Source organism: Schistocerca americana, chromosome 9, assembly GCF_021461395.2.
Source record: "Schistocerca americana isolate TAMUIC-IGC-003095 chromosome 9, iqSchAmer2.1, whole genome shotgun sequence".
Taxonomy (NCBI): domain Eukaryota; kingdom Metazoa; phylum Arthropoda; class Insecta; order Orthoptera; family Acrididae; genus Schistocerca; species Schistocerca americana.
This window is the reverse complement of record NC_060127.1, coordinates 97,799,835-97,827,353: the sequence shown is the minus strand read 5'-3', so window position 1 is coordinate 97,827,353 and position 27,519 is coordinate 97,799,835. Positions and strand designations below refer to the sequence as shown.

The 27,519-nt window shown below is 45.2% G+C and overlaps 1 protein-coding gene across 1 annotated transcript in view; it reads right to left on the bottom strand.

Moving 5' to 3' along the window:
- Nucleotides 1–22,154, bottom strand: part of LOC124550695 (ATP synthase subunit b, mitochondrial-like) — a gene marked incomplete at its 5' end in the record, with an annotated part of 58,650 nt that extends 36,496 nt beyond the window's left edge. Inside the window, 2 exons of the mRNA XM_047125419.1 lie at nt 20,890–21,002; nt 22,132–22,154. Coding sequence (XP_046981375.1) covers nt 20,890–21,002; nt 22,132–22,154 — 136 coding nt within the window. The remainder of the gene's footprint in view (nt 1–20,889; nt 21,003–22,131) is intronic.
- Nucleotides 22,155–27,519: the final 5,365 nt, after the last annotated feature.

Here is a 27,519-nt window from a genome sequence, read left to right as displayed (position 1 = left end):
TGGATTCCTTGTCGACGACATTTTCGTCCCATTTTTCTCCTGGGTTAGGCAGTGCAAACGACTTTGAAGCACATATCACGCTCAAACCCACTGCTCGGCCTAAGTCTTTTCGGGCTCGGCCCATTCCTGTGGCCCTTCGTGATCGGGTAAAACGGGAGTTGGATCGTCTCACTACTTCAGGGGTCTTGCTTCCTGTCACTTCCAGTGAGTGGTCCTCTCCTGTCGTCGTTGCTAAGCCAAATGGTGATATTCGTCTCTGTGGCGATTTCAAAGCCACTGTAAATGCTCAATGCCTCATCGACACTTAACCTATGCCCTGTCCTGAAGAACTGTTTACTAAACTTGCTGGAGGCCAGTATTTTTCTAAAATTGACCTGTCAGAAGCTTATCATCAACTTCCTCTCGACGCTGCTTTCCGGCAGTTTCTGGTCCTTAACACGCCTTTTGGCCTCTATCAATACCAACGCTTGCCATTCGGGGTTGCTAGCGCCCCTGCTCTCTTTCAGCAATTCTTGGAACAATTATTGCTCCCTGTCCCTGGGTGTATCAATTACATGGACGACATTGTTGTCACTGGCTCCACCACTGAAGAACATTTTCAAAATCTCCGCACACTTTTTCATGTCTTACAGACTGCCGGTCTTAAGTGTAATCTTCAGAAATCACAATTTTTTCAGGCATCTATCACGTACTTGGGGTTTCAACTCTCTCAGGATGGTATTCGTCCGCTTCAGCAAACTGTCACTGCGATCGATGCCCTTCCTCGCCCTACATCTGTTAAGGAACTGCAGGCCTTCTTGGGGAAAATAGCATACTATCACAAGTTTTTACCGTCTGCGGCTTTGGTGGCTCAACCGTTGCATCGCCTGTTGCATAAAAACATGCCTTTTCACTGGTCCGCGTCATGCGAAGCGGCTTTATAGAAATTTGAAGACTATGCTGAAACAGGCCCCGTGCCTGGCTACTTATCGACGTGGCCAACATTTTGTTCTTGCCACAGACGCCTCTCAATACGGGGTCGGTGCAGTCCTTGCGCACCGTTTTTCTGACGGTTCGGAACAAACCATTGCTTATGCCTCCAAAACGCTCACGGATGCCCAACAAAAGTATTCTCAAATTGAGAAAGAAGCTTTGGCCATTATTTATACTCTTCATAAGTTTGGTGTTTTTCTCTATGGCTCAAACTTTCATCTTGTTACGGATCACAAACCACTTGTTTCCTTGTTTCATCCATCAACGTCACTTCCCGACAAGGCTGCACACCGCCTCCAGCGTTGGGCTCTTTACTTGTCTCGTTTCAATTATGAGATTCATTTCTGGCCAACGGTTCAACATGCAAATGCTGATGCTCTGTCTCGCCTTCCCATGGGTCCTGATCAGCCATTCGATTGGGATGAACTTTTGTGTTTCCACCTGGATGCTGCTGAGCAGCAGGTTGTGGACGGGTTCCCCATCACTGGGGACAGGCTGGCGGCTGCTATGGGTTCTGACCCTACCCTCTCCCGGGTTTTACACTGTATTCAGAAGGGTTGGCCAGATCGCCCGTCCGCTAAGACTTCTGATCCGCTGCGGAACTACTACGCTTTGCGCTACCGCCTCATGGCTAGGGATGGTGTTATCCTCCTTTCCACCGACAATGCTTCGCCGCGTGTTGTGTTACCTGCGTCTTTGCGTGCTTCGGTCTTGCGCCTCCTTCACCAAGGGCACTGGGGTGTGTCTCGCACAAAATCTCTGGCGCGCCGTCATGTGTACTGGCCTGGCATCGACTCTGAAATAGCACACATGGTCGCTGTCTGAGGCCCTTGTGCATCACAGGCCGCTGCCCCGATGTCATCTTTGTCACCGTGACCTTCGCCTGAGAAGCCCTGGGAGCACATTCATGCTGACCCTTTTTAGGTACTCATTGGCTCCTCGCAATTGACGCCTACTCTAACTTTCCTTTCATTGTCCGTTGCGCGTCGCCTACCACCACGGCAACCACCAGTGCTCTCGCCCGCATTTTTTCTTTGGAAGGCCTCCCCTCTACTCTTGTTACTGATAACGGTTCGCAATTTGCCTCTTCCGAATTTGCGGATTTTTGTGCTCATCCATCCACAATCCAACGGTGAGGCTGAACGACTGGTCTGCACATTTAAGGCTCAGATGCGGAAACTTCTGACTTCTTCTGCTGCTGATGATGCGCTTCTCCAGTTTCTGGAGTCTTACCATTTCACCCCCATGGGTGACCACAGCCCGGCTGAGCTATTACATGGGCGGCAGCCCCGCACACTACTTCATCTTCTGCGGCCTTCCACCTCACGGCTGCGGGTGCCTTCACTTGGCCGGTTCACCGCCGGCAACCTCATCTGGGTACGGAGATACGGCAGGCAGCCAAAATGCAGTCTTGGCCGCATCTTATGACACCGTGGCCGACGCCTGTATGAAATCCAGACAGACACGGGTGTTGCAGTGCGTCATTTGAACCAGCTTCGGCCTCGTGTGCCAGCAATGCCTGTTCCGAATGCCGCTACACCACCTTTGGCTCTACCTGACGCTCGGTATCTTGGCAGCTCTCAATACTCACAACGCAGCCCTCTCACCGTCATAGCGATGCCAGCACAAGAATGGATGCCACCAGGAGACGTGCCCATGCAGGAACCGGATGACCATCCTCTGTCAGAGCAAATCTACTCACCTCCTCCTCCAACGGACGCCGACACATCGCCCATGTCTCCTGTCATATCAACTGGACTTGCCGCAACGGGCAGATTGGTGCATGGGGCCCCAGGAGATTCGACTGCTACGTCTCCTGTCATCTCGACCCGTTATCATCAGGGACACTTCCGTCTGTACGGGAAGCCTCCTCCTCAAGACTTTACGGCGAGTCAAACAACGCCTATGGACGTTAGCCATCTCCAGGACACCTCCATCAAGACCAGTGCCACAATTTCAAAGGGGGGAAAAGTGTTGTGACTCGTCGATCATTCAAAGCGCCGCCGCGCAATTACGCACGTCCTCTACGTGCGGCGCTGTCTGCCAGCCATGCAGCAGCTGCGCCACCTAAGCAGCCAGCCGAGCAGCGGCCACTAGACTGGGACTCAGTGCTCATTCGAATGCTAACGTGTACACATGTCTTGCTTGTCAACTTACTCTATGACTTATATGTGTTGTATCGTTCTGAAATATGTGTTAAACTTGACGTTATAACACTATGGTCATCTGACTTCATTATGGATGCTGAAAGACAACATTCGATGGCAATTTCACACCATACTTACTGGTGTTGCTGATGAATGATGGCGGACATGTTGAGGATTTATCATCAGGAACATCTTTGCTAAAAATCAACTGTTATGCTACTTATTGCTTTTGTATCATATGAAGCTCCATCTGTTGGTCATTTTGTGTATCTATTTTTGTTTCAATAAAACCTTGTGTCATTTCAAAATGTGCATCAACTTTTAGCTCTCTGCCTATATTATTCCATGAAGTATCGAATTTTCAAATGTTAACAGATCATCCTATAGGTCAGGGCTGCACGGGCAATGTGTGATCTTGTTGGCTGTACAGCCATACAGCAGGAACTTATGATGCAGTATCCCAATGTAATCGAAGAAAACACTGAGAAGAACCTTCACATTTGATTTCTTCGGCCTTGGCTCTTGAGGCAGCTACCATTGGGATTATTGGGCCTTGGTTTCAACCTCATACCCACATACCCATGTTTTGTCATCTGTTGCAATAAGAAAAGTTCTGGATTGTTGTTGACTTCATTCAGCAATTCCTGTCGTTTTTGGTCAAAATGCAACAATTTTGAATCAAACCTTGCTGCTACACATTTCATGCCCAAATGATACATGGACATCATCAGCTGCCTCTCTGATGGTGATCTGGTGATTTTCCAGAATCATTTCTTTGTTTCTTCCACACTGCTGTCCATAACTGATGTGCTACGGGGTCCAGGGTGGTCGTCATATCCAAAGTCTTCTAAATCCTCTTTGAAATGATTTGATTTGATTTATTTCATCTCATAACATGCAATATTCTGATCTGTTGTACTGGAGATATGTCAATATACAATTTTAGGTATTTAGTTTACAGAGTTAAAAATAATAACAAGTATAGTTATCAAACAATTTTCTAGCAGTACAATACTTTTACAATCTTGTACAAACATTTTTTTTATTTTTATTTTTTGACAGAGATGTTAGTTGCCCTGTTTAAATTATCCCCTCATCATTCATAAACTACTCCACTCAATAATAACATTTTTCCACTGAGAGTTCATGTAATTTTCTCTTTAGATGATTAATTTCCATGTTCACAATATCACAGCCCTTTAATTTATTGTATATTTTCATGCTCATGGTGGTGGTGGTTGTTGGGATGTTTAAGGGGGACTAAACAGCTAAGGTCATCAGTCCCCCATTCCAAAAACAAGCGAGACAAAGTCGCAGAGCAGATAAAACCCCAAGGGGAAGGAGACTGCCCCCACCCCCAGAAGCTAAAGAACACAAATTAGGCAACGAACACTACAGAAAAGAAGAGTACAGTCGAACACCAGACAGAAAGAAATAGAAGAAAAGAAGATGGCCGGAGACTGGTTGACTGACCACGACAACAAAAAAGGGAAAGAGTCAACCATCCGATGAGACACCAAAACAGCAACAAATATGGAGAGACGCGAGGACAAAAGACACAGAAACGGAAAAGTGCAGGGCCCCCCTAAATGGATCCATAAAAAGGACTAGCACGGATAAAATGTAAAACATTGTCAGCCATGGAGGCATCGTCGCATAAAATCAAAGGCAAGGTGCCCGGGAAATTAAAAGACTGCCGAAGGGTGTGCAGTCGGGGACACTCCAATAAAATGTGGGCGACCGTCAGCCGGGACCCACACCAACACAGGGGGGGATCCTCCTGACGCAAAAGATGGCCGTGCGTCAGGTATATATGGCCAATGCGGAGCCGACACAGGATAACAGAGTCCCTGCAAGAAGACCGCAGGGAGGAGCGCCACACATTGGTCGTCTCCTTGACAGCCCGCAGTTTATTAGGCATTGTCAAGCCTCGCCACTCAGCAGACCACATCCCAAGCACCTTACGGCGCAACACCAGCTGCTGATCGGGAGCCGTGAGGCCGATCTCCAAAGCTGGGGCGTCGAGCGCCCCTTTGTCCAGCCTGTCAACACGTTCGTTCCCCGGGATGCCAACATGACCTGGCGTCCAAACCAAGACCACCGAACGTCCAGAACGGGCAATGGCGGAAACAGACTCCTGAATAGAGGACACCAGAGGAGAAGAGGGATAGCAGCGGTCGATGGCCTGGAGGCTGCTCAGGGAGTCACTGCAGATGACGATGGACCTACCTGAGCAGAAACGCATATGCTCCAGAGCGCGCAAGATGGCCACCAGCTCTGCAGTAAAAATACTGCAGCCAGCCGGCAAGGAGCGTTGCTCAACATGGGCAGCGTGAGCAAAAGCGTAGGCAGTGCGACCATCAACCAGGGAACCATCAGTGTAGACAGGCTCACAGCCCGGAAATGATTCGAGGAGCGCAAGAAAACGGCGACGGAGGGCCACAGGCGGAACCGAGTCCTTAGGTCCCTGTGCCAAATCCAGACGGACGGACGGCCGGGACAAACACCAGGGAGGCGTAGGTGTACGGACCCGGAAGGGAGGCAGAAGAGGGAATGACCCCAGTTCTGACAGCAGGGACTGGACACGGACAGCTACGGAAAGCCCAGACCTAGGTCGCCGTTCGGGCAGATGGAGGACCATGGCAGGGAAAAGCAGGCGACGATTGGGATGGTCTGGCGAGCAATGCACGTGGACAGCATAGTCGGCGAGCAGTCGATGGCGGCGAATCCGCAGCGGGGGAACCCCGGCCTCCACCAGTAGACTATCTACGGGGCTGGTACGAAAAGCGCCAGTTGCAAGCCGAACCCCACAGTGGTGTATGGGGTCTAACAACTTCAACACTGAGGGTGATGCAGACCCATAGGCCAGGCACCCATAATCAAGCCGGGACTGCACAAGGGCTCTGTACAATCGCAGCAGCGTGCAGCGATCTGCACCCCAAGACGTGTGGCTAAGGCAGCGGAGGGCGTTGAGGTGCCGCCAGCATTTTTGCTTCAGCTGAGTAACATGAGGAACCCATGTGAGCCGGGCATCAAACACGAGTCCCAAGAAGCGGCAAGTGTCCACCACTTCAAGCAGGTGGCCGTCGAGGTAAAGTTCAGGATGAGGGTGGACCGTCCGACGCCTGCAGAAGTGCATAACTCGAGTCTTGGCTGCAGAGAACTGAAAACCATGAGTCAGAGCCCATGATGCTGCCTTGCGAACGGTGACTTGCAGCCTGCGGTCGGCGACTCCCGTAGTCGTGGAGCTAAATGAGATGCAGAAGTCGTCGGCATACAAAGAAGGAGAGACCGACGACCCCACTGCTGCAGCCAGACCATTAATGGCCACTAGAAATAAGGAGACGCTCAACACTGAGCCCTGCGGGACCCCATTTTCCTGTATATAAGATGAACTAGAGGTGGCACCGACTTGCACCCGGAAAGAGTGGCGCAATAAAAAGGTTTGAAGAAAAGCCAGGAACCGGCCACGAAGACCCCACTCATGCAACGTGGCGAGGATGTGATGCCGCCATGTGGTGTCATACGCCTTCCGCAGATCGAAAAATACAGCAACGAGATGCTGACGTCGGGCAAAGGCCGTACGGACTGCAGATTCCAGCCGCACCAAATTGTCCGTGGCAGACCGGCCCCGACTAAAGCCACCCTGGGATGGAGCGAGGAGACCGCGCGACTCAAGGACCCAACACAAACGCCGCCCCACCATACGTTCGAGCAATTTGCACAAAACGTTGGTGAGGGTAATGGGACGATAGCTGTCCACCGCCAGTGGGTCCGCACCGGGCTTCAAGATGGGGACAATAACACCCTCTCGCCATTGCGACGGGAACACGCCCTCGCTCCAAATGCGGTTAAAGATGGTGAGGATGTGTCTCTGGCAGTCCCTGGAGAGATGCTTCAGCATCTGCGCGCGGATGCAGTCTGGTCCTGGTGCTGTATCAGGGCAATCGGCGAGGGCACAAGGAATTCCCTCTCGCTGAAAGGAGCATTGTATTTTTCAGAACGACGCGTGTGGAATGATAACGGCGTCTGTTTGGCTCGCTCCTTTACAGAGCGAAAGGCGGGGGCTAAGTTCCAGTCGCAGAGCTCGTAGCAAAGTGCACGGCAAGGTGGTCAGCAATGGCGGCAGCGTCCGTGCAGACAGCGCCGTCCAAGGAGAGCCCAGGGACACCCATAGGGGTCTGGTATCCGTAAATCCGCCGGATCCGGGACCACACGAGCGAGGGGGAGACATGGGAGCCCAAGGATGAGACATAACTCTCCCAGCACTCCTGCTTACGCCGTGCAATAAGACGACGGGCGAAGGCACGGAGCCTCTTAAAGGTGATGAGGGTCTCAAGACACGGGTGCCGCCTGTGACGCTGGAGAGCCCGCCGACGGTCGCGAATAGCCTCAGCAACCTCCGGCGACCGCCACGGTACAGCCCTCCTCCGAGGGTGGCCAGAAGAACGGGGGATGGCAGCCTCGGCTGCTGAAATGATGGAAGTGGTTAAAACACGCACCACCTCGTCAATGACACCCTGTGGGGGAGACTCAATGGTTGCAGCGGAAGTAAAAGCTGGCCAGTCAGCCCTGTGGAGAGCCCAGCAGGGCAAGCGCCCAGAAGAATGACACTGGGGCAGTGACAAATAGATGGGAAAATGGTCACTACCACACAGGTCAGGATGCACTCTCCAGTGGAGGGATGGGACAAGTCCAGGGCTGCAAATAGAGAGATCGATGGCCGAGAACGAGCCATGGGCCACACTGAAATGCGTGGGAGCACCAGTGTTCAAGAGGCTAAGGTCGAGCTGAGCCAACACATGCTCCACGGCCCGACCGCGGTCATCGGAGACAGTCCCACCCCATAGAGGGTTGTGGGCATTGAAATCGCCCAGCAGCAAAAAAGGTGGCGGCAGTTGGGCTATCAGAGCAGCCAGGACATGCTGCGCGACAGCACCATCAGGTGGAAGGTAAATACTGCAGACGGTAATAGCCTGTGGCGTCCACACCCGAACAGCGACAGCCTCTAAAGCTGTTTGTAGAGGTACAAACTCGCTGTGAAGAGAGTTAAGGACATATATGCAGACGCCACCAGACACCCTTTCATAAGCTGCCCGGTTCTTAAAATAACCCCGATAGCCACGGAGGGCGGGGGTTCGCATTGCTGGAAACCAAGTTTCCTGCAGAGCAATGCAAAGGAAAGGATGACGGCTGATAAGTTGGCGGAGCTCAGCTAGATGGTGGAAGAAACCGCTGCAGTTCCACTGGAGGATGGTATTAGCCATGGATGGGAAAGGCGTGAAGGGATTGGGGAGGCAGATTACGCCTCCGGGGCCCCTGCTGCTACTGAGTCACCACCTGGACAACAGCTATCTATTGCATCCGAGGGACTGGCGAGATCCATGTCCTCAGTGGACGCCAGAATCTCCACCTCATCCTCAGACGCAGAGCTTGTAGGAAGCGGTGGAATGGGTGCCACCGCAATGTCGGTAGCCTTGGGGAGTTTCTTCTTCTTCTGCTTCTCGCACTGCGCCTTGGGTGGTTCAGGCTGGGAGGGCGTCACTGGGTCAGTCTCAGGGACAGACGATGACCGTGTGTCCCGACGACCAGGGACTGGCGGTTGTTTGAGCCACTTGTGGCTGTCGGCTTTGGAACCGGTTGGAACGTGCGAAGGGAGGTCCCCAAGGGACCCCTTCCTTACGAGAGTAGCCGAAGAAGTCTTACGCTTCTCCGGCTGGGAAGGGGGGACTGATGTCCCTGATGGTTGGGGGGTGTTGCTCCTGAAGTAGATGGAGCAGGAGCAACAGGAGGTTTAGTGCCCCCCACCATCAAGGGGGCAGGTGTGGGACTTCGACTCTGAGAGCTGACTGGAGTGGATGGAATTGTAGAAGGAGTGACAGTTGCGGCATAAGAAGCTGTCATGCGCACTAGATGAAGCCGATCATATTTCCGCTTCACCTCAGTGTACGTCAGGCGGTCGAGAGTCTTGATTTCCATGATCTTCCGCTCCTTCTGCAGAATTGGACAGTCTGGCGAGCAAGGCGGATGGTGCGCACCACAGTTCACACAGATTGGAGGCGGCACACAGGGATGATCAGGATGGGAAGGTCGACCGCAATCTCGACAGACGAGGTCGGTAGCACAGCGTGAAGACATATGGCCGAACTTCCAACACTTGAAGCACCGCATCGGGGGAGGGATATACGGCTTGACATCACAACGGTACACCATCACCTTGACCTTCTCAGGTAACGTGTCACCCTCGAAGGCCAAGATGAAGGCACCGGTGGCAACTTGATGATCCCTCGGACCCCGGTGGACGCGCCGGACGAAATGGACGCCTCGGCGCTCCAAGTTGGCGCGCAGCTCGTCATCGGACTGTAAAAGGAGATCGCGGTGAAAAATAATTCCCTGGACCATATTTAAGCTGTTATGTGGGGTGATAGTAACAGACACATCCCCCAACTTCGTACAAGCCAGCAAGGCTCGTGACTGGGCAGAGGATGCCGTTTTTATCAACACCGATCCAGACCGCATCTTGGACAAGCCCTCCACCTCCCCGAACTTGTCCTCTAAATGTTCAACAAAGAACTGAGGCTTCACAGACACAAACGAGTCCCCGTCAGCTCTGGTACAGATGAGATACCGGGGCGAGTATCTTTCGCTCTCATTCACAGCCTTTCGTTCCTCCCATGGTGTGGCCAGGGAGGAGAACGATTTGGGGTCATACACATTAGCCTTAAAGTGAGCTTTGGAACGCTTAGAGACTGCTGACGGCTGGCCGCCAGCGAGAGATGATGTACCACGCTTCATTGCGGGTCATCCGCCCTGATGCCACCTACTCCGACCAAGGGCCCTCCCCACGGGCGCCACCCAGCCGCAGCAATAGCCACCTGGCAGGATGGCCATTGCCGGGAGTCCCGATGCTCCAGGGCGATGGGCATCTACTCCTTGGCATACGTGGGGAGTTAACGGCGCAGGCATCAGTAGAGTGATCCCTGTGTTGTCAGGGGGCTACAACCAAGAGGGTACATGGCGGCCCCACCACAACGGACTGGCTATCGTGCTGGATCTTAGGTGCAAAAATGGCCAAGGTCGTCGTCGCAGTTAAAAGAAACACTGCAGAGTGCAGCGTGGTAATCGCCCAAGAGATCGAAAACGAGCGGGACACCATTGCAACGACGAGAAAGACGGCTAAAGGTCTAATTGCACGACGGATACAATGCACCATGTAAGGCGCCCTTCCCCAAGTGGCTCGCTCTTCGGAATAAATTAGAAAGATGGAGGTCAAACCCGAGAGGGGACCATCACATAAGGCCGAAATATGTGAGACTCCTTTTAGTCGCCTCTTACGACAGGCAGGAATACCGCGGGCCTATTCTAACCCCCGAACCCGCAGGGGGATCCATGCTCATGTATTGAGGAGTCATAGAATATAGCTTTAATTGGTGTGGAGGGAGCATAAAATTTTGTTTTTGCCTAGCTGTGTAAGTGTGTTTGAAGTGAAATTCTTCGAAAAGTTCAGGTTTACTGTACAGGAAAAATAGAATTTCAAAAATGTATAGCGACGGGACAGATAATATATTTAGTTTTTTAAACAATGGGTGACATGAGTTTCTTGCATGTGCGGCACACATCTTCCTAATGATTCTTTTTTGAAGTTTTAATATCCGTACCACATAACATGAATTACCCCAAAAAATTATGCCATATCTGATGGCAGATTCGAAGTAACTATGGTACGCAATTTTTCGGCTTTCCATGTCTATTACATCATGTAACATTTCCATTGCAAAAGAAAGGCTATTTAGTTTGTTAACTAATATTCTGAGTGTGCCTGCCAGTTTAAGTTTTCGTCGAGGTTTAGTCCTAAGAATTTTACTGTGCTTGCTGGTTCTATCTTCTCATTTTTATGTAGGACATAGATCTCACTTGGTTTAGATTGTTTTGTTTTGAACTGTGTGAGTTGTGTTTTTGTAATGTTTAGTTTCAAACCATTTAATTGAAACCAGGCTTCCAGAGAATCCAAAGTGTTTACAACACAGTCAGCGATTTCTGCAGAGCTATTTTTTCAATCAGTACTGAAGTGTCATCTGCAAATAGGACTGACTTTGCATTGATGTTCAAAGGTAAATCATTTATATAAAACAGGAAGCGAATTGGTCCCAAACCAGAGACCTGGGGAACACCTAATGAGATAGTTTCCCATTTCAATAAGTAATTTGCAGAGATGTTATTATACAAGGTGTACAACTTTGCTTTCGCCGTTTGCCGATAGGTGGCGACAACGGTACATAGTGGTCAAAAGAAACAGATTGCAGACATCAGGCAGTTAGCTTGGAGCTCGGGTAACATAACCTCATTCAAACATTAGTCGATTTGTGTCTGCATCATAAAGTTGTTCTTGATTGAAAATGTCAGTTTACGAGCCTAATTCTTGTCATTTGCGGGAGGTGTTACTGTTTCATATGTTCATATGTTTATTTATTAGCTGCTCAGCATGTTTACCACACAATTGGCTTCATCAAAATACATTTTACATATTTGATATAAGTGTGGCGACAGTCGACCGCCAGTAACTTCACCAGCGAAGTGCAGAGTAAAGGGTCTTTGGAGACTGGAATTCTTTGGATAGTCCCATCTACTACTTGACTGAGTGATACGCGTGTCGTGAATTTCTGCAATGTTTTCCTTGTCTTTTCTGTAATCATATGAGCCCTAATAAAAGCGTCTTATCGTAATAAGTTGGAGTTTTTTGTGCGTTGCCCGCTGCTATAGCCAAAAAACCCACATTGGTGACCCCGAGTCACGAAAATACGTTGCTGTCACTCACTGTGTATCACCAGTTTCGTGCCAATAGACAATGTCGCAGCCTCCAATTTTTCTGGCAGTGCAGGACGCCGCGACCGCAGAATGGACATTCGACTGTGAAGCGCAACGCTTTACTCCATGTGCTACTAATACACCGGGAATGTTCGTATCTCCGGTGTTTGCCTCGCCTGGCTGGACGACTCTAACCTCTGTGATGTTTAAAGCTTTCCCAGCGTACTGATTGTTCCATAAAAACACGGGAGAACTGCCGGATATCAGTAACGTCCTGCCATGATATTTCGGCGTAGAGTCTTCTGGCCATCTTCAGGTGAGCGCTACTGTAGTAGCTGTCCAGTTTTGGGGTCCACACACATGGCCGCCCCCTCCTCACCGCGCCGAGCCATTTATACACCTATCCATCCTGCACCCCTCGTCCCCCCCCCCCCCCGCCTCCTCACAAGCACTGGCCCCCGGTCGTTTTTCGAAGCTGCCGCCGTTACAACCGGACAACCCAGTGACGTGGTTTACCTTGGTGGACAACATGTTGGACATACACGGTATTGCGGACGATAACACTCATTTTGTATGTTTAGTGAACCACCTACATGACCACCCTGATCTCATCAGTGACTTGTAGCTGAACCCACCCAAGAGCAACAAATATGCCTCTGCTCGTGCATTACTTATCAAATGCCTCTCTCGCTCACCAGCCAATACGATTCACAACATAATTTACAGCGAGACTTTAGGCGAAAGAACACCATCACAGCTGTGGCAGTGCTTGCGTGCGCAGGTCAGTACTGAGATCTTGTCGAACTTAGCGCTCTGGGCATTGTGGTTGGTAAAGCTGCTGCAAGAACTACAGTTACATTTGCTTCCACATACCACAGCATCACTCGAGGATAAACTACAGCTGGCAGACCAGGCATACGCCATTATTCGACACAGCCACCTCCCTCCGCGCTGCACAGTAACTAATACTGAAGAGGTTGGTAATCCTGTGATTATACTTCCACCGTCAGGAGGTAGAGGCCAGACGTGTGCGTATCGCGGACAGCACACGGAACAGCAGCCATCTAGCGGTCAAGACCTGAAACCGCCAGCAGGTCAGCAACAGCCTCTCCCCAACCCAACCGGGCTAGTGCCTGCCGGCTCCGCCTTCCTCTCGCCTGATGCTGTGGCTGACGGGACGAATACAGCTGACTCACGCATATGCTGGTTCCACTCCACTTTCAGGGACGCCGCTCGCAACTGCCACCCGCCCTGCGCATTCCCAAATGCCACACGCGGGCCGCAGTAGGCGCCACAGCCCGTGGATACATGCAGGGGCGCCCCCAGATGTTGCATTCTGTCAGATCCCCCACCTCACGAGGACGTCTGTACGCCTTGGATTTAGGTAGGCGCCGGTATTTTCCCGTCGATACCAGAGCAACGTTAGTGCCATACCTCCCACATTTTCTGTAAAGGACACGACACCAACCAAACTATCCCTTCGAGCAGCAAATAAGTCGCCACTTCATGTCAATGTTACCTATTGAACTCATACCTGGCAAACAGTTCACTTGGTCCTTCTACGTGACTGACGTCGAAGACCCAGTATTAGGCATTGACTTCCTTTTCCACTTCGGACTTTCTCCAGATCTTCAGTCGGCCGCATTATTGCACCATGCCTCATCCACTCTTACTGCATGTTCAGTCGCCTCTTCGCCCCCCCGCCCCCTCCCCCTCAGCTTCCCGACGACTTCGACACAGCTCCCATCGAGTGCATTAAAAAAAGCGTTCAGTGCATAGTGCTGTGGAATGCAGAAAAAACAGCAAATTGGCGCTCATAGGAAGAAGAACAAGACCAAAAATGCAACAGGAGCGTAATATGTAAGGAACTATCTACGCAACCTGCCACTGATGATGCCTTGCAGAAAATAAAGGCGAAACGCGTATGGCACTAAAATTGTGTTTTATTCAGTTGCTGTCAGACGGTCCATAAGTGAAAATCATCAACATACCGTAGTATTACGCGCAACTGAGGAGGACAGGACCAAAAAATTGAAGATGGTACTGGGAGTTTGAGAATGTAACTGCAGTTCAAAGACAGTGGAGAAGTGAGTATGGTACAGAACAACCTTCAAGGCTAACAATTACACGTCTACGAGACAAATTCGAAATTCATGGAACAGTGTGTGATGTGCATAAAGGTCAATCAGGGCGACCTTGTACAGCTACAAGTGATGATTCCACAACTGCGGTCTTGGAACTGCTTCAGCGCTCACCTCACAAATCCTCAAGGCAAGCGGCACGTGAGAGTAATGTAAGCGCTAGTAGTGTGCTGCGCATTCTGAAGAAAGGCAAGTTTCGTGTATACATTCCAAGGCTGGTGCAACAGCTAAGTGACGACAATCCAGATCGAAGGTTAGAATTTTGTGAATGGGTTCAGGAGATGGTGAGACGTGAACTGGGATTTATGGGTAGCATAATTTGGTCGGATGAAGCCATATTCAAACTCAATGGAACTGTCAATAGGCACAATCGTGTATCCTGGGCTGAAGATAATCCCCACATTACAGTTGAAAAGGCTGTGAATTTGCCTGGTGTAAATGTGTGGTGTGGTTTGTCTGCAAAGGTACTCATTTGGCCTTTCCGCTTTGAGGGTACTGTTACTGGAGAAACGTACCTAACAATGCTTGCTGACTCCATATTCCCTGCCATTCATGCATTATATGGTAATGATGAGTTTTATTTCCAACAAGATGGCACCCCGCCGCAGTATCATAGGGACGTACGAGCATACCCAGATCACAATGTGCCCGGCCAGTGGATAGAATGCAGGGGACCAATCGAGTTTCCTGCACACTCTCCAGACCTCACTCCACTGGATTTCTTCTTATGGGGCACAGTAAAAGATGAGGTGTACAAATGTAAATCACGTAACCTGGACACACTTTGGAATGTGATTCAGGCGGTGTGCACAGAAGTCTCATTGGACACTTTGGTACGATGTACGGAATCAGTGGTGACTTGTACTCAGAAATGTATTGATGCTGAAGGCCGCCAGTTTGAACATTAATCACATTTGCAAAGTACATTTATTTTTCCAATTGGACTTTAAGCTTTCCATTTCCAGAAATTTAACATTGTAGAACAAAAAATAAATTTTCTATGGCGCTTCAAAGTGTGTATACATTTTTTTGACGCACCCTGTATATTAAGCAGTTATACATATAGAGACTTGGGAGTGTCATTACGTTTAATATACTGAAGTGCTCCTTACAGCTTTCTCTTGGACCCAATCCTTGTAAACATCTAATTTGTAATTGCTTTTTTTTGCCATTCGAATACACAGTTCGTGCCTGATGAATTTCCCCATAACAGAATCCCATATTGCAGCTGTGACTGAAAGAATGCATAGTAGCAAAGCATCAATAAAATTTTACTGACAGAATTTCTTAGTTTATACAGCAGGAATATTACGCGTGCAAGTTTGCCTGTCAGGTAGCTTATATGGTCATCCCATGAGAGCCTCTGGTCTTTTTTAGTCCCAGTAGTTTGACAATGTGAGTCTCTGCTTTCAGTACCTTCAGATTAAAATAAATTTCTTCTGTTTTTGTGTTGTTCTCTTTCAATATGAAGAAAATAGCAGTTGAGTCTCATCGAATGCTCTCAAGTACGGATGTTAAGGACACTATTAGTGAAATAACATGTCGTGAGTGGTTTCAACACTTCAAGAACATCGTAGACTAGCACAGTGGTGGAAGAGAGAATGTTTTCGAACATGCAGAATTGGAGACATTGCTGAGCGAAGACTCGTGTCAAACTCGAGAAGAATTGGCACGATTAGTGGGAGTGACACAGCAAGCCATTTCAAAATGTCTCAAGGCTATGAACATGATTCAGCAGGAAGGAACTTGGGTCCCGTGTGAGCTGAAACCAAGAGACATTGAACGGAATTTGTGTGTTTGTGAACAGTTGCTTCAGAGGCAAAAACGGAAGGGATTTTTGCATCGCATTGTGACCGGGAATGAAAAATGGGTACATTACGCTAACCCTAAATGCAAAAAATCATGGGGATAACCCGGCCATACTTCCACGTTGACGGCCAAACCAAATATTCATGGCTCCACGATTATGCTCTGCAACTGGTGGGACCAGCTCGGCAGTGTTTACTATGAGGTGTTAAAACCAAGTGAAACAATCACAGGTGCTTGTTATCGAACACAATTAATGCATTCGGGCAGAGCATTAAAAGACAAACAGCCCCAATACAGCGAGAGGCATGATAAAGTGATTTTGCAGCATGACAACACCCGACCCCATGTTGCAATAGAGGTCAAAACATACTTGGAAACATTAAAATAGTAAGTCCTACCCCACTCGCCATATTCTCCAGACATTGCCCCTCTGATTATCACCTGTTTAAATCAATGGTGCATGGCCTGGCTGACCAACACTTCCAATCTCATGAAGTGATCTGTACCTACAGATTGGAAAATTGCGCAGTGTTTAAGAAGGGTAGTAGGAGTAATCCGTCGAACTACAGACCTATATCATTGACGTCGGTTTGCAGTAGGGTTTTGGAGCATATACCGTATTCACACCTTATGAATCACCTCGAAGGGAACAATCTATTGATACGTAATCAGCATGGTTTCAGAAAACATCGTTCTTGTGCAACACAGCTAGCTCTTTATTCGCACAAAGTAATGGCCGCTATCGACTGGGGACTCAGGTTGATTCCGTGTTTCTGGATTTCCGGAAGGCTTTTGACACCGTTCCTCACAAGCGACTTCTAATCAAGCTGCGGGCCTATAGGGTATCGTCTCAGTTGTGCGACTGGATTCGTGATTTCCTGTCAGGAAGGTCGCAGTTCGTAGTAATAGAAGGCAAATCATCGAGTAAAACTGAAGTGATATCAGGTGTTCCCCAGGGAAGCGTCCTGGTACCTCTGCTGTTCCTGATCTATATAAATGACCTGAGTGACAATCTGAGCAGTTCTCTTAGGTTGTTCGCAGATGATGCTGTAATTTACCGTCTAGTAACGTCATCCAAAGACCAGTATCAGTTGCAAAGCGATTTAGAAAAGATTGCTGTATGGTGTGGCAGGTGACAGTTGACACTAAATAACGAAAAGTGTGAGGTGATCCATATGAGTTCCAAAAGAAATCCGTTGGAATTCAATTACTCGATAAATAGTACAATTCTCAAGGCTGCCAATTCAACTAAGTACCTGGGTGTAAAAATTATGAACAACTTCAGTTGGAAAGACCACATAGATAATATTGTGGGGAAGGTGAGCCACAGGTTGCGTTTCATTGGCAGGACACTTAGAAGATGCAACAAGTCCACTAAAGAGACAGCTTACACTACACTCGTTTGTCGTCTGTTAGAATACTGCTGCGCGGTGTGGGATCCTTACCAGGTGGGACTGACGGAGGACATCAAAAGGGTGCAAAAAAGGGCAGCTCATTTTGTATTATCATGTAATAGGGGAGAGAGTGTAGCAGATATGATACGCGAGTTGGGATGGAAGTCATTAAAGCAAAGACTTTTTTCGTCGCGGCGAGATCTATTTATGAAATTTCAGTCACCAACTTTCTCTTCCGAATGCGAAAATATTTTGTTGAACCCAACCTACATAGGCAGGAATGATCATCAAAATGAAATAACAGAAATCAGAGCTCGAACAGAAAGGTTTAGGTGTTCGTTTTTCCCACGCGTTGTTCTGGAGTGGAATGGTAGGGAGATAGTATGACTGTGGTTCGATGAACCCTCTGCCAAGCACTTAAATGTGAATTGCAGAGTAATCATGTAGATGTAGAAGAAGTCACAAATTGGATCGATTCGTGGATCGCTTCAAAAGATGAACAATTTTTTCGATGCGGGCTTCGTACACTGCCCGAAAGATGGGAGAAAGTAGTGGCCAGCAATGGAAAATACTTTAAATGATACTTGTGTAACCAATTTGTTTCATTAAAACCTCAAATGTTGGGGGAAAAATGATGGAAACAAAGTTGAACACCTTGTAACTCTTTCCTTCCTCTTTGTCAAATATGAGGTCAGCCACTGGAGGTCACTCCCACTGATCCTGTATCTCCCTAATTTATAGAGCAGCATGGAGTGGTTCACTGAATCAAATGCTTTGCTTAATTCACAGAAGATACCTGCAACTTTGCTGCTGTTATCCAATGAGGAGCTAATTCTGTCAACAAATGTGTTTATTGCATCTAAGGTATTTTTTCATTTTTGGAACACAAATTGATTTTTATCAGTGATATTAAATTTTGAGACAAAATTTAGTATCTGTGTTGCAGCAAGCTTTTCAAATAACTTAGAGAAAATTGACAGGATAGAAACAGGTCTGTAATTTCCCATTTCTTCTTTTGGCCCTTTTTTGTGTACTGGCCTATGTTCGGCATACTTCAGTAACTCTGGGAAGCATCCTTGCTCAAACGATGGTTAATTATTTCTGTCAGAGGATGTGATATTATTTTAAACACAATTTTAATTACTTCTGTTGGTATACCATCCCATCCTGCAGAATTTTTGTTTTTCAGGGACAATATAACATCTTCTACAGGTTTCAGTGTGAAGTCTGTATATGAAGGAAGCTGTTCCGAATTACGAGTAAAGCCACTTATATTGTCTTACTCACAGTACATTCACAAAGAGCCACAGTCAACATTTCAAATGCGGTGCTGCAATTTATTCCATTTTGAAACAAAATTTAATGCAAATTCTTTGATCCATCTTTAGTAAACATTCGCTGAGCAGTCAAAAACACATATAATCTTTATGGCTGTCAACAATAAACTAAATAATCAAAACAGCTGACAATGTAAACATACATTAAGAACATATATACCAACAAGATTTAAAAAAAACTGAAAATCGAATGTATAAATCACAAGAAATTAAAAAACTGCTGTTACTTTCTGACCACACTTCGTATACTGTCACAAACTTGAAGACAGCTCATTTTCTGGTATAGAGATCGCCATAACGTTCCTGAAGAGTTCCTTTTCATATTTTCTGAATTTTATACAAATCTTCATCGTGTAAGGTTGTCTGAGACCACATTACATTTTGTCATAATGATGCATAACTGAAACAGCAGCTTATCTAACAAGCAGCCATGTGCACTGTGTGAGAGTTCAGAGGAAAGTGACTCAAGCTGGGTTCTATATCTGACCTCTCCCACTGTCAACCCAAGCAGTCTCATTTGCCTTCTAGACTTTCTAGTGATTGCGGAAAAATTGTTCTCATTACTTTTGCGACACACTTATTACAACTGTACAAAAAAGCTGTACCAAAAACAAAATCAACCTGAAAAAATCATATTGTTGTGTATTTATTTATTTGTATCTATTTACTCCCCACAGACAAACACAGAATTTGTTTTGGATTGAGGATATATTTTAAACTTCATGTCACAATTTTGTTGGAACAATCATAAACAATAAAAACATTGTATATCTTAATTACTGGCACTTCATAAATACTACTGGCACAAATGAAAGTATTCTACTCCTCCAAAAGGAATTCCTTAATGCTATTAAGACAGCTATTGGTACGAAACTCCTTCAAGACCACTACAAAGCAGCTTCCATTTGAGTTTTTTTAAATTCTTTGGAAGTTCATTATAAACTCTGATCCTTTAAAAAATGATGGAACACAGCAATCAGTCATCCTTTTCTTTTAGACTTTATTGAAACAAAACAAGATTTTTGCTGGTACCTAGTCATTATTAATGCACTATCTCATAGTTTCAAGACATGTCCTAGTACATTCGGGCTTTGTCACAGTTCATTCAAGACTCTAGAATGAACTGTGACAGAAGCCCAAACAATGGAGGACTGACAGCTGTTCCTCAATTCCACTTACACTAAAACACACATCACTCATTTTCACACTGGTACAAGAATTAAATTGGGACAGTCCTCATAGATTTTCATTTGTAAAGGAACATTTTAAAACAGAGCTCACCCTTTCAAATAATAGCTTTAATTTTCTAAAATTATTAGTATCTTCTAAACAACCAGTACTATGAAATATATGAACTTGTGCTGTAATGGATAAATCATATACGTGTAAACAACAGCCCATACTTACCAGGTTAATTTTGAATAGTTTTATCTTTTTTTTAAGTTTGACTTAACATTATGAATTTGAGGCACGACATAATTCATCTGAGGTGTATTTTGAAAATGTACATGGATTCGGTCCCCCCCCCCCCCCCCCCCCCCCCCTCCCCTATATTTAGGCATAACCCATTTTCAAGTCATCTAAAAACGTAACACACCATAATAAAAAGAAAGATATAAGATAAAAGCCATACAGCTGCACTGAATACAGTCCTTAAGCAAACGTGGTAATTTTGATAGGATACCTCATCCCCATTTCATCACGAAATAATCACATGTTACACGTAATTGTGCATAGCACAGTCATCAAAGAGTATGATCTAAAATATAACGTATGTGTAATGATAATGGTTGCGAGAACTACAGCATTAAAACACTATTAAAATACTATAGTGTGTTAAAGCTAAGTTCTGGCAACCACTATTATCCTGTACACTTTATATTTTAGGTCATGCACTTCAACCACCATGCTATGCACAAATATGAATAGCACATGATTTCTGTATCAAGACTATAACAATGCATCCACATTCGTTATAGGTAATTACTAATTTTGTATAAACTCTACATCGAGTGCAGTTGCGTAGCTTTTATGTTGTAACCTTCCTTTCATTATGGTGTATTCTGTTTTTTGACTCATTTGAAAATGGATCAAGCCTAAAACTAGTAGTGCTGAATTTAGTACATTTTTAAAACATAGGCTGCTGTAATTTTGTCTGTCTTCAAGTTTATTGAGGCAGAAGAAAACGAACATTGTAAATTTCCAAGAAGTGTAAACAAGTAGCAGATGGAAGTTCTCAAAAGAAGGACATATTTTCAGACCTGTTCTTTTTTTTTTTTTTTACCTGTTACCCCAGTCTTCTTGTAGAAATCTGTAAACCAGTTGTCTGGAACAAAACCATAGCGGACTTTCATTGGATACTCTCTTCTCACAGGATGAGGGAAATTCAAAATGTCTCTCTCTCCAGAGGAATCTACTGTAATTCCATATCCACTCACAAACAATCTCTTATACAATGGAATTTGTTTAATCATTTCCGCTACATCTGCAGCATGTTTTGAGGCCTCTTCCACAACTCTCTTAACCAATTTTCCTGTACAAAGAAGAACCTTATTAGAACATAATAATAGTTGTCCATTAGTTTGAACTTATTACATTGTAAAACATTATTGTTATTATTGTATGATTACTATTAATATTATTATCGCCATTGTTGTTGTTGTTGTGGTCTTCAGTCCTGAGACTAGTTTGATGCAGCTCTCCATGCTACTCTATCCTGTGCAAGCTGCTTCATCTCCCAGTATGTACTGCGGCCTACATCCTTCTGAATCTGCTTAGTGTATTCATCTCTTGGTCTCCCTCTACGATTTTTATCCTCCACGCTGCCCTCCAATACTAAACTGGTGATCCCTTGATGCCTCAGAAGATGTCCTACCAACTGATCCCTTCTTCTAGTCAAGTTGTGCCACAAACTCCTCTTCTCCCCAATTCTATTCAATACCTCCTCATTAGTTATGTGATCTACCCATTATAATCTTCAGCATTCTTCTGTAACACCACATGTTAAAGCCTTCTATTCTCTTCTAGTCCAAACTATTTATCGTCCATGTTTCACTTCCATACATGGCTACACTCCATACAAGTACTTTCAGAAACAACTTCCTGACACTTAAATCTATACTCGATGTTAACAAATTTCTATTCTTCAGAAATACTTTCCTTGGCATTGCCAGTCTACATTTTATATCCTCTCTATTTCAACCATCATCAGTTATTTTGCTCCCCAAATAGCAAAACCCCTTTACTACTTTAAGTGTCTCATTTCCTAATCTAATTCCCTCAGCATCACCCGATTTAATTCGCCTACATTCCTTTATCCTCGTTTTGCTTTTGTTGATGTTCATCTTATACCCTCCTTTCAAGACACTGTCCATTCCATTCAACTGCTCTTCCAAGTCCTTTGCTGTCAAACTCTTCACGCAGTATCGTATCTCCCATTTCATCCTCATCTACATCCTCTTCCAATTCCATAATATTGCCCTGAAGTACATCGCCCTTGTATAGACACTCTATATACTCCTTCCACCTTTCTGCTTTCCCTTCTTTGCTTAGCACTGGGTTTCCATCTGAGCTCTTGATATTCATGCAAGTGGTTCTCTTTTCTCCAAATGTCTCTTTAATTTTCCTGTAGGCAGTATCTATCTTACCCCTAGTGAGAGAAGCCTCTACATCCTTACATTTGTCCTCTAGCCATCCCTGCTTAGCCATTTTGCACTTCCTGTCAATCTCATTTTTGAGATGTTTGTATTCCTTTTAGCCTGCTTCATTTACTGCATTTTTGTATTTTCTCCTTTCATCAATTAAATTCAATATTTTTTCTGTTACCTACGGATATCTACTAGCCCTCATCTTTATGCCTACTTGATCCTCTGCTGCCTTCACTACTTCATCCCTCGAAGCTACCCATTCTTCTTCTACTGTATTTCTTTCCCCCATTCTTGTCAATTGTTCCCTTATGCTCTCCCTGAAACTCTATACAACCTCTGGTTTAGTCAGTTTATCCAGGTCCCATCTCCTTAAATTCCCACCTTTTTGCAGTTTCTTTAGTTTTAATCAACAGTTCATAACCAATAGATTGTGGTCAGAGTCCACATCTGCCCCTGGAAATGACTTATAATTTGGTTCCTAAATCTCTGTATTACCATTATATAATCTATCTGAAACCTGTCAGTACCTCCAGGCTTCTTCCATCTATACAATCTTCTTTTATGATTCTTGAACCAAGTGTTAGCTATGATTAAGTTATGCTCTGTGCAAAATTCTATCAGGCGGCTTCCTCTTTCATTTCTCCCCCCCCCCCCCCCCGCCCCCCTCCAAATCCCTATTCACCTACGTTTCCTTCTCTTCCTTTTCCTACCATCGAATTTCAGTCACCCATGACTATTAAATTTTCGTCTCCCTTCACTATCTGAATAATTTCTTTTATCTCATCATACATTTCTTCAATTTCTTCGTCATCTGCAGAGCTAGTTGGAATATAAACTTGTACTACTGTAGTAGGCGTGGGCTTCGTGTCTATCTTGGCCACAATAATGCATTCACTATGCTGTTTGAAGTAGCTTACCCGCACTCCTATTTTTTTATTCATTATTAAACCTACTCCTGCATTACCCCTCTTTGATTTTGTATTTATAACCCTGTATTCACCTGACCAAAAGTCTTGTTCCTCTTGCCACCTAACTTCACTAATTCCCACTATATCTAACTTGAACCTATCCATTTCCCTTTTTAAATTTTCTCACCTACCTGCCTGATTAAGGGATCTGACATTCCACGCTCCGATCCGTAGAATGCCAGTTTTCTTTCTCCCGATGACAACGTCCTCCTGAGTAGTCCCCACCCGGAGATCCAAATGGGGGACTATTTTACCTCTGGAATATTATACCCAAGAGGACACCATCATCATTTAACCATACAGTAAAGCTGCATGCCCTCGGGAAAAATTATGGCTGTAGTTTCCCCTTGCTTTCAGCCATTCGCAGTACCAGCACAGCAAGGTTGTTTTGGTTAGTATTACAAGGCCAGATCAGTCAATCATCCAGACTGCTGCCCCTGTAACTACTGAAAAGGCTGCTGCCCCTCTTCAGGAACCACACGTTTGTCTGGCCTCTCAACAGATAGCCCTCCGTTGTGGTTGCACCTACGGTACAGCTATCTGTATCGCTGAGGCATGCAAGCCTCCCCACCAACGTTAAGGTCTATGGTTCATGGGGGGGATTTATTATTATTATTTGCGTCAAAAAGCTAAACAAGAGAAAATGATTGTAACTGTTGATATTTACAGAGAATGGTAGCTAGTCTAACTGACAAATATACAATATGAGTTATTTAATTATACTACTGAAACATGTACATACAAAGAAATATCAAATAATCTTTGCTCAAAATTGGCGTTGTTCCACAACACTGTATTTACCTTTCAGTATTTCTGCTCCTGGGATAGTGCCTCTTAGTAGTAATCAAAATATCTGGTTTTGATCCCAGATACTACTTATGTTTCAACTAGAAGTACCAACTGCTGGTATACATCATCCCCATTCTGTCAGTGGCCATGTCAAAGAGGGCAGAAGAGTAACCAGAGGTTGGGAGCATCCTCTTGTTGATGATATATCCATTGTCAAAATATTCCAGATTATTCCTCATTAGTAACTTCAGGAGAAGACTGTGGGAAACAGAATGAACCACTAATGAAAGAGAAACTTTCTACGAGTCAGAGTGTGGAATGTCGGAAGCCTGAATTTGGTAGGAACACTGGAAAATCCGAAAAGAGTTGTAAAGGCTCAGTGTAGATACAGTGGGAGCCACTGAAGTGAAATGGAAAAAAGATTAGCTCTTTTGGTCATAACAGTGTAATATCAACAACTGCAGAAAATGACATTACAGGAGTATTATTTCTCATGAAGAGGAAAGGAGGGTAGACAGTTCCATGACACAATTACTCTCATCAGAATTGACAGCAAACAACACCAACAATAACTTGAAACTTACAGCACAGGACAGGAACCCACAGAGTAACTATGGCTCAAGTTTGAAAGAGTAATTAAATATGCACTGTATAGATAAGTACCCAGTAGAAGAGCTCATAACAGGAGGGAACCACCACAGTATACAGCCACTGTAATGAAACTTCTAAGGAAACGGAGATCACTGCATTATAGGTGTAAAACAAAGCACAGAGCTATAGACAGAGAGATCCTGTATGAAATGTGCTTGGCTGTCAAGAGAGCAATACATGAAGCCTGACTACCATGGCAGAATACTGACAAATGATCTTTCACAAAACCAAAAGAAATTCTAGTTGTATGTGAAGACTGTTAGTGGCATCAAAGTTAGTGTCCATTCCTTAATGAATGAGACAGGAACTGAAACTGAGGAGCAAAGCAAATGCTGAAATGCTTAACTCTGTTTTCAAATGGTCCTTTTTAAAAAAAAAAAAAAAAAAAAAAAAAAAAAAAAAAAAAAAAAATAGCTCCACACCCTGATGGTATCCCTATCAGAGTCTATACTAAATTTGTGGCTGAGTTAGCCCATCTTCTAGCTATAATCTATCATGGATCCCTCAAACAAAAAACTATGCCCAGTTTTTCAAAAAAAGCACACGTCACACCAGTCGACAAGAAGGGTAGTAGAAGTGATCCACAAAACTATTGTCCAATAACTTTGACACTGATCTGTTGTACAATCTTAGAACATATTCCAATCTCAAACATAATGAGGTATCTCGATCAGAATGATCTCTTCCATGCTAGTCAGCACAGATTTCAACAACATTGGTGATGTGAAACTCAACTAGCACTTTTCTCACACGACAAACTGAAAGTGTTGGATCAAGGCAGCCTGTAGATGCAATGTTTCTTGATTTCCAAGTGTGATCATATGGGGTATCGAGTGAAATTTATGACTGGATTGAAGACTTTTTGGTAGGGAGGCTGGAGCATGTTATCTTGGATGGAGAGTCATCCAGATGTACAAGTGTTACACTCACGTGTTTGTATAAGTTGGTCGATTCCAACTATGAATGATAATGACATCATCTGCAAGAAGTCCCAGGTTACTATTAATACTGTCTGCAGAGGGACATTAACGTACAACATGAAAAGCAAGCATTCCAATGCACTTCCACGGGCACATTAGGTATTTTTCTACCTCTCTGTCCGCAGCTCGTGGTCGTGCGGTAGCGTTCTCGCTTCCAACGCCCGGGTTCGATTCCCGGCGGGGTCAGGGATTTTCTCTGCCTCGTGATGACTGGGTGTTGTGTGCTGTCCTTAGGTTAGTTAGGTTTAAGTAGTTCTAAGTTCTAGGGGACTGATGACCATAGATGTTAAGTCCCATAGTGCTCAGAGCCATTTGAACCATCTACCCCTCTCCCTTCTCTCACCACCCCTTTCTTCCTCTTCATGTCCACCGTCCTCTCCTTTTCCTCTGCCCTTTCCCCCCTCTCTCTCTCTCTTCCTAAATCTCTTTTTTCTCTACCCTCAGTACTCGTTCCATGTAGTTGTGTGGCTGCTGAGTCATCTGCCAAAGACGTGTCAATTTCCTGCTACCCACTGTTCGTGTCCTTCCATACCCCTTTCCCAATTCCATCAGGTATTGCAACTGCATTCAGCAAGCCCATGGGAGTGCGTGTTTGGAGGTGTGTGTGTGTGTGTGTGTGTGTGTGTGTGTGTGTGTGTGTTTGCTTCAAAAAGAGCAAGAGCTAGAAGTCTGGTGTGGATTCTGCTTCCTGTTACATGTCTCTGCTCAACGCATCAGTGCGCTATAGGTGAGTAGTTATCTTTCCCTTATTTTACATATTGCTTCATCCAGGAATTTCCATTATTGTTACACACTAACGAAATACAACTCATTCAAGAAAGTCATGACTTACAAAACTCTTGTTTGACTGATTCTTGAGAATTGTTCATGAATTTGGTGCCCAGATGTAGGATTAATGAAGGATATGGAGAAGATACAATTATGTCAAGCCTCTTTACTTTCTGCATACTCGAATGTCATGTATACATTTGCATCAGGAACATCTCTGACTTTATCAGACATTATTCTTTCGGAGGAGTGTCGGAAATGCACCGCTAACTGCAGATACTATAAAAAGACCGATGGAAGTAACTGATAACCCAAAAACCTTTAGTTTGAGTTATTGCATATTATACGCTTGGTTAAATTCATAGACAAGAACGTAAGTACAATAGCGCAAAACGATGTAAACAGTGCGCAGTGCTTTCTAGTGAAAATTTAGGAACTACCTGTTGCCAACACTTCCTGCATTCCAAAACGAAACTGATCACATTAATCCTCGATAAACTGAAGGTCAGCATTTGTCATGCTGATCCCTTCAAATGCTGTAACTATAATTGCAGAAGCGCATAATAATTTAATGCAAATCAATGTAAAAGAACCAACACAATTTACCAGATAAATTGCTAGTGGTAGAAATGGTGATGGAATGCTTGTGCATATTCACAATAGGTAATAAACGGACCAGAAGACGCAGCTGGTATTAGCCAACGCACTTCAAATCATTACTGTTTTATCTTTTATTCAATGTTTTAAACATCTACTGCTAATTAAACATATCAGATACTGCAAATTGCGGATGAGAAGCTAATGTCCGTATTATTTTACGTAAGATACCGTTAACAGCAAAACATATAAATCAATGCAACAAAATAAGATAACGAATAACAAATATTATTTCTAGAAATCACCTGCTTCCAATTTAATCATGGGCAGCATCGTGAAAATACGCCTGTAATCAAACGGAAGAAATTCGAACTATATGTAAAATCACGTACAGCGAATTTAATGATGCAACAATGAACATCATTTGCTATACAGTTGCGCTCATTACATTCGTTCTCAGACGGTAAATTACATTATGACTTCCCCATTAAAAACGTCGTACACATATATTTTT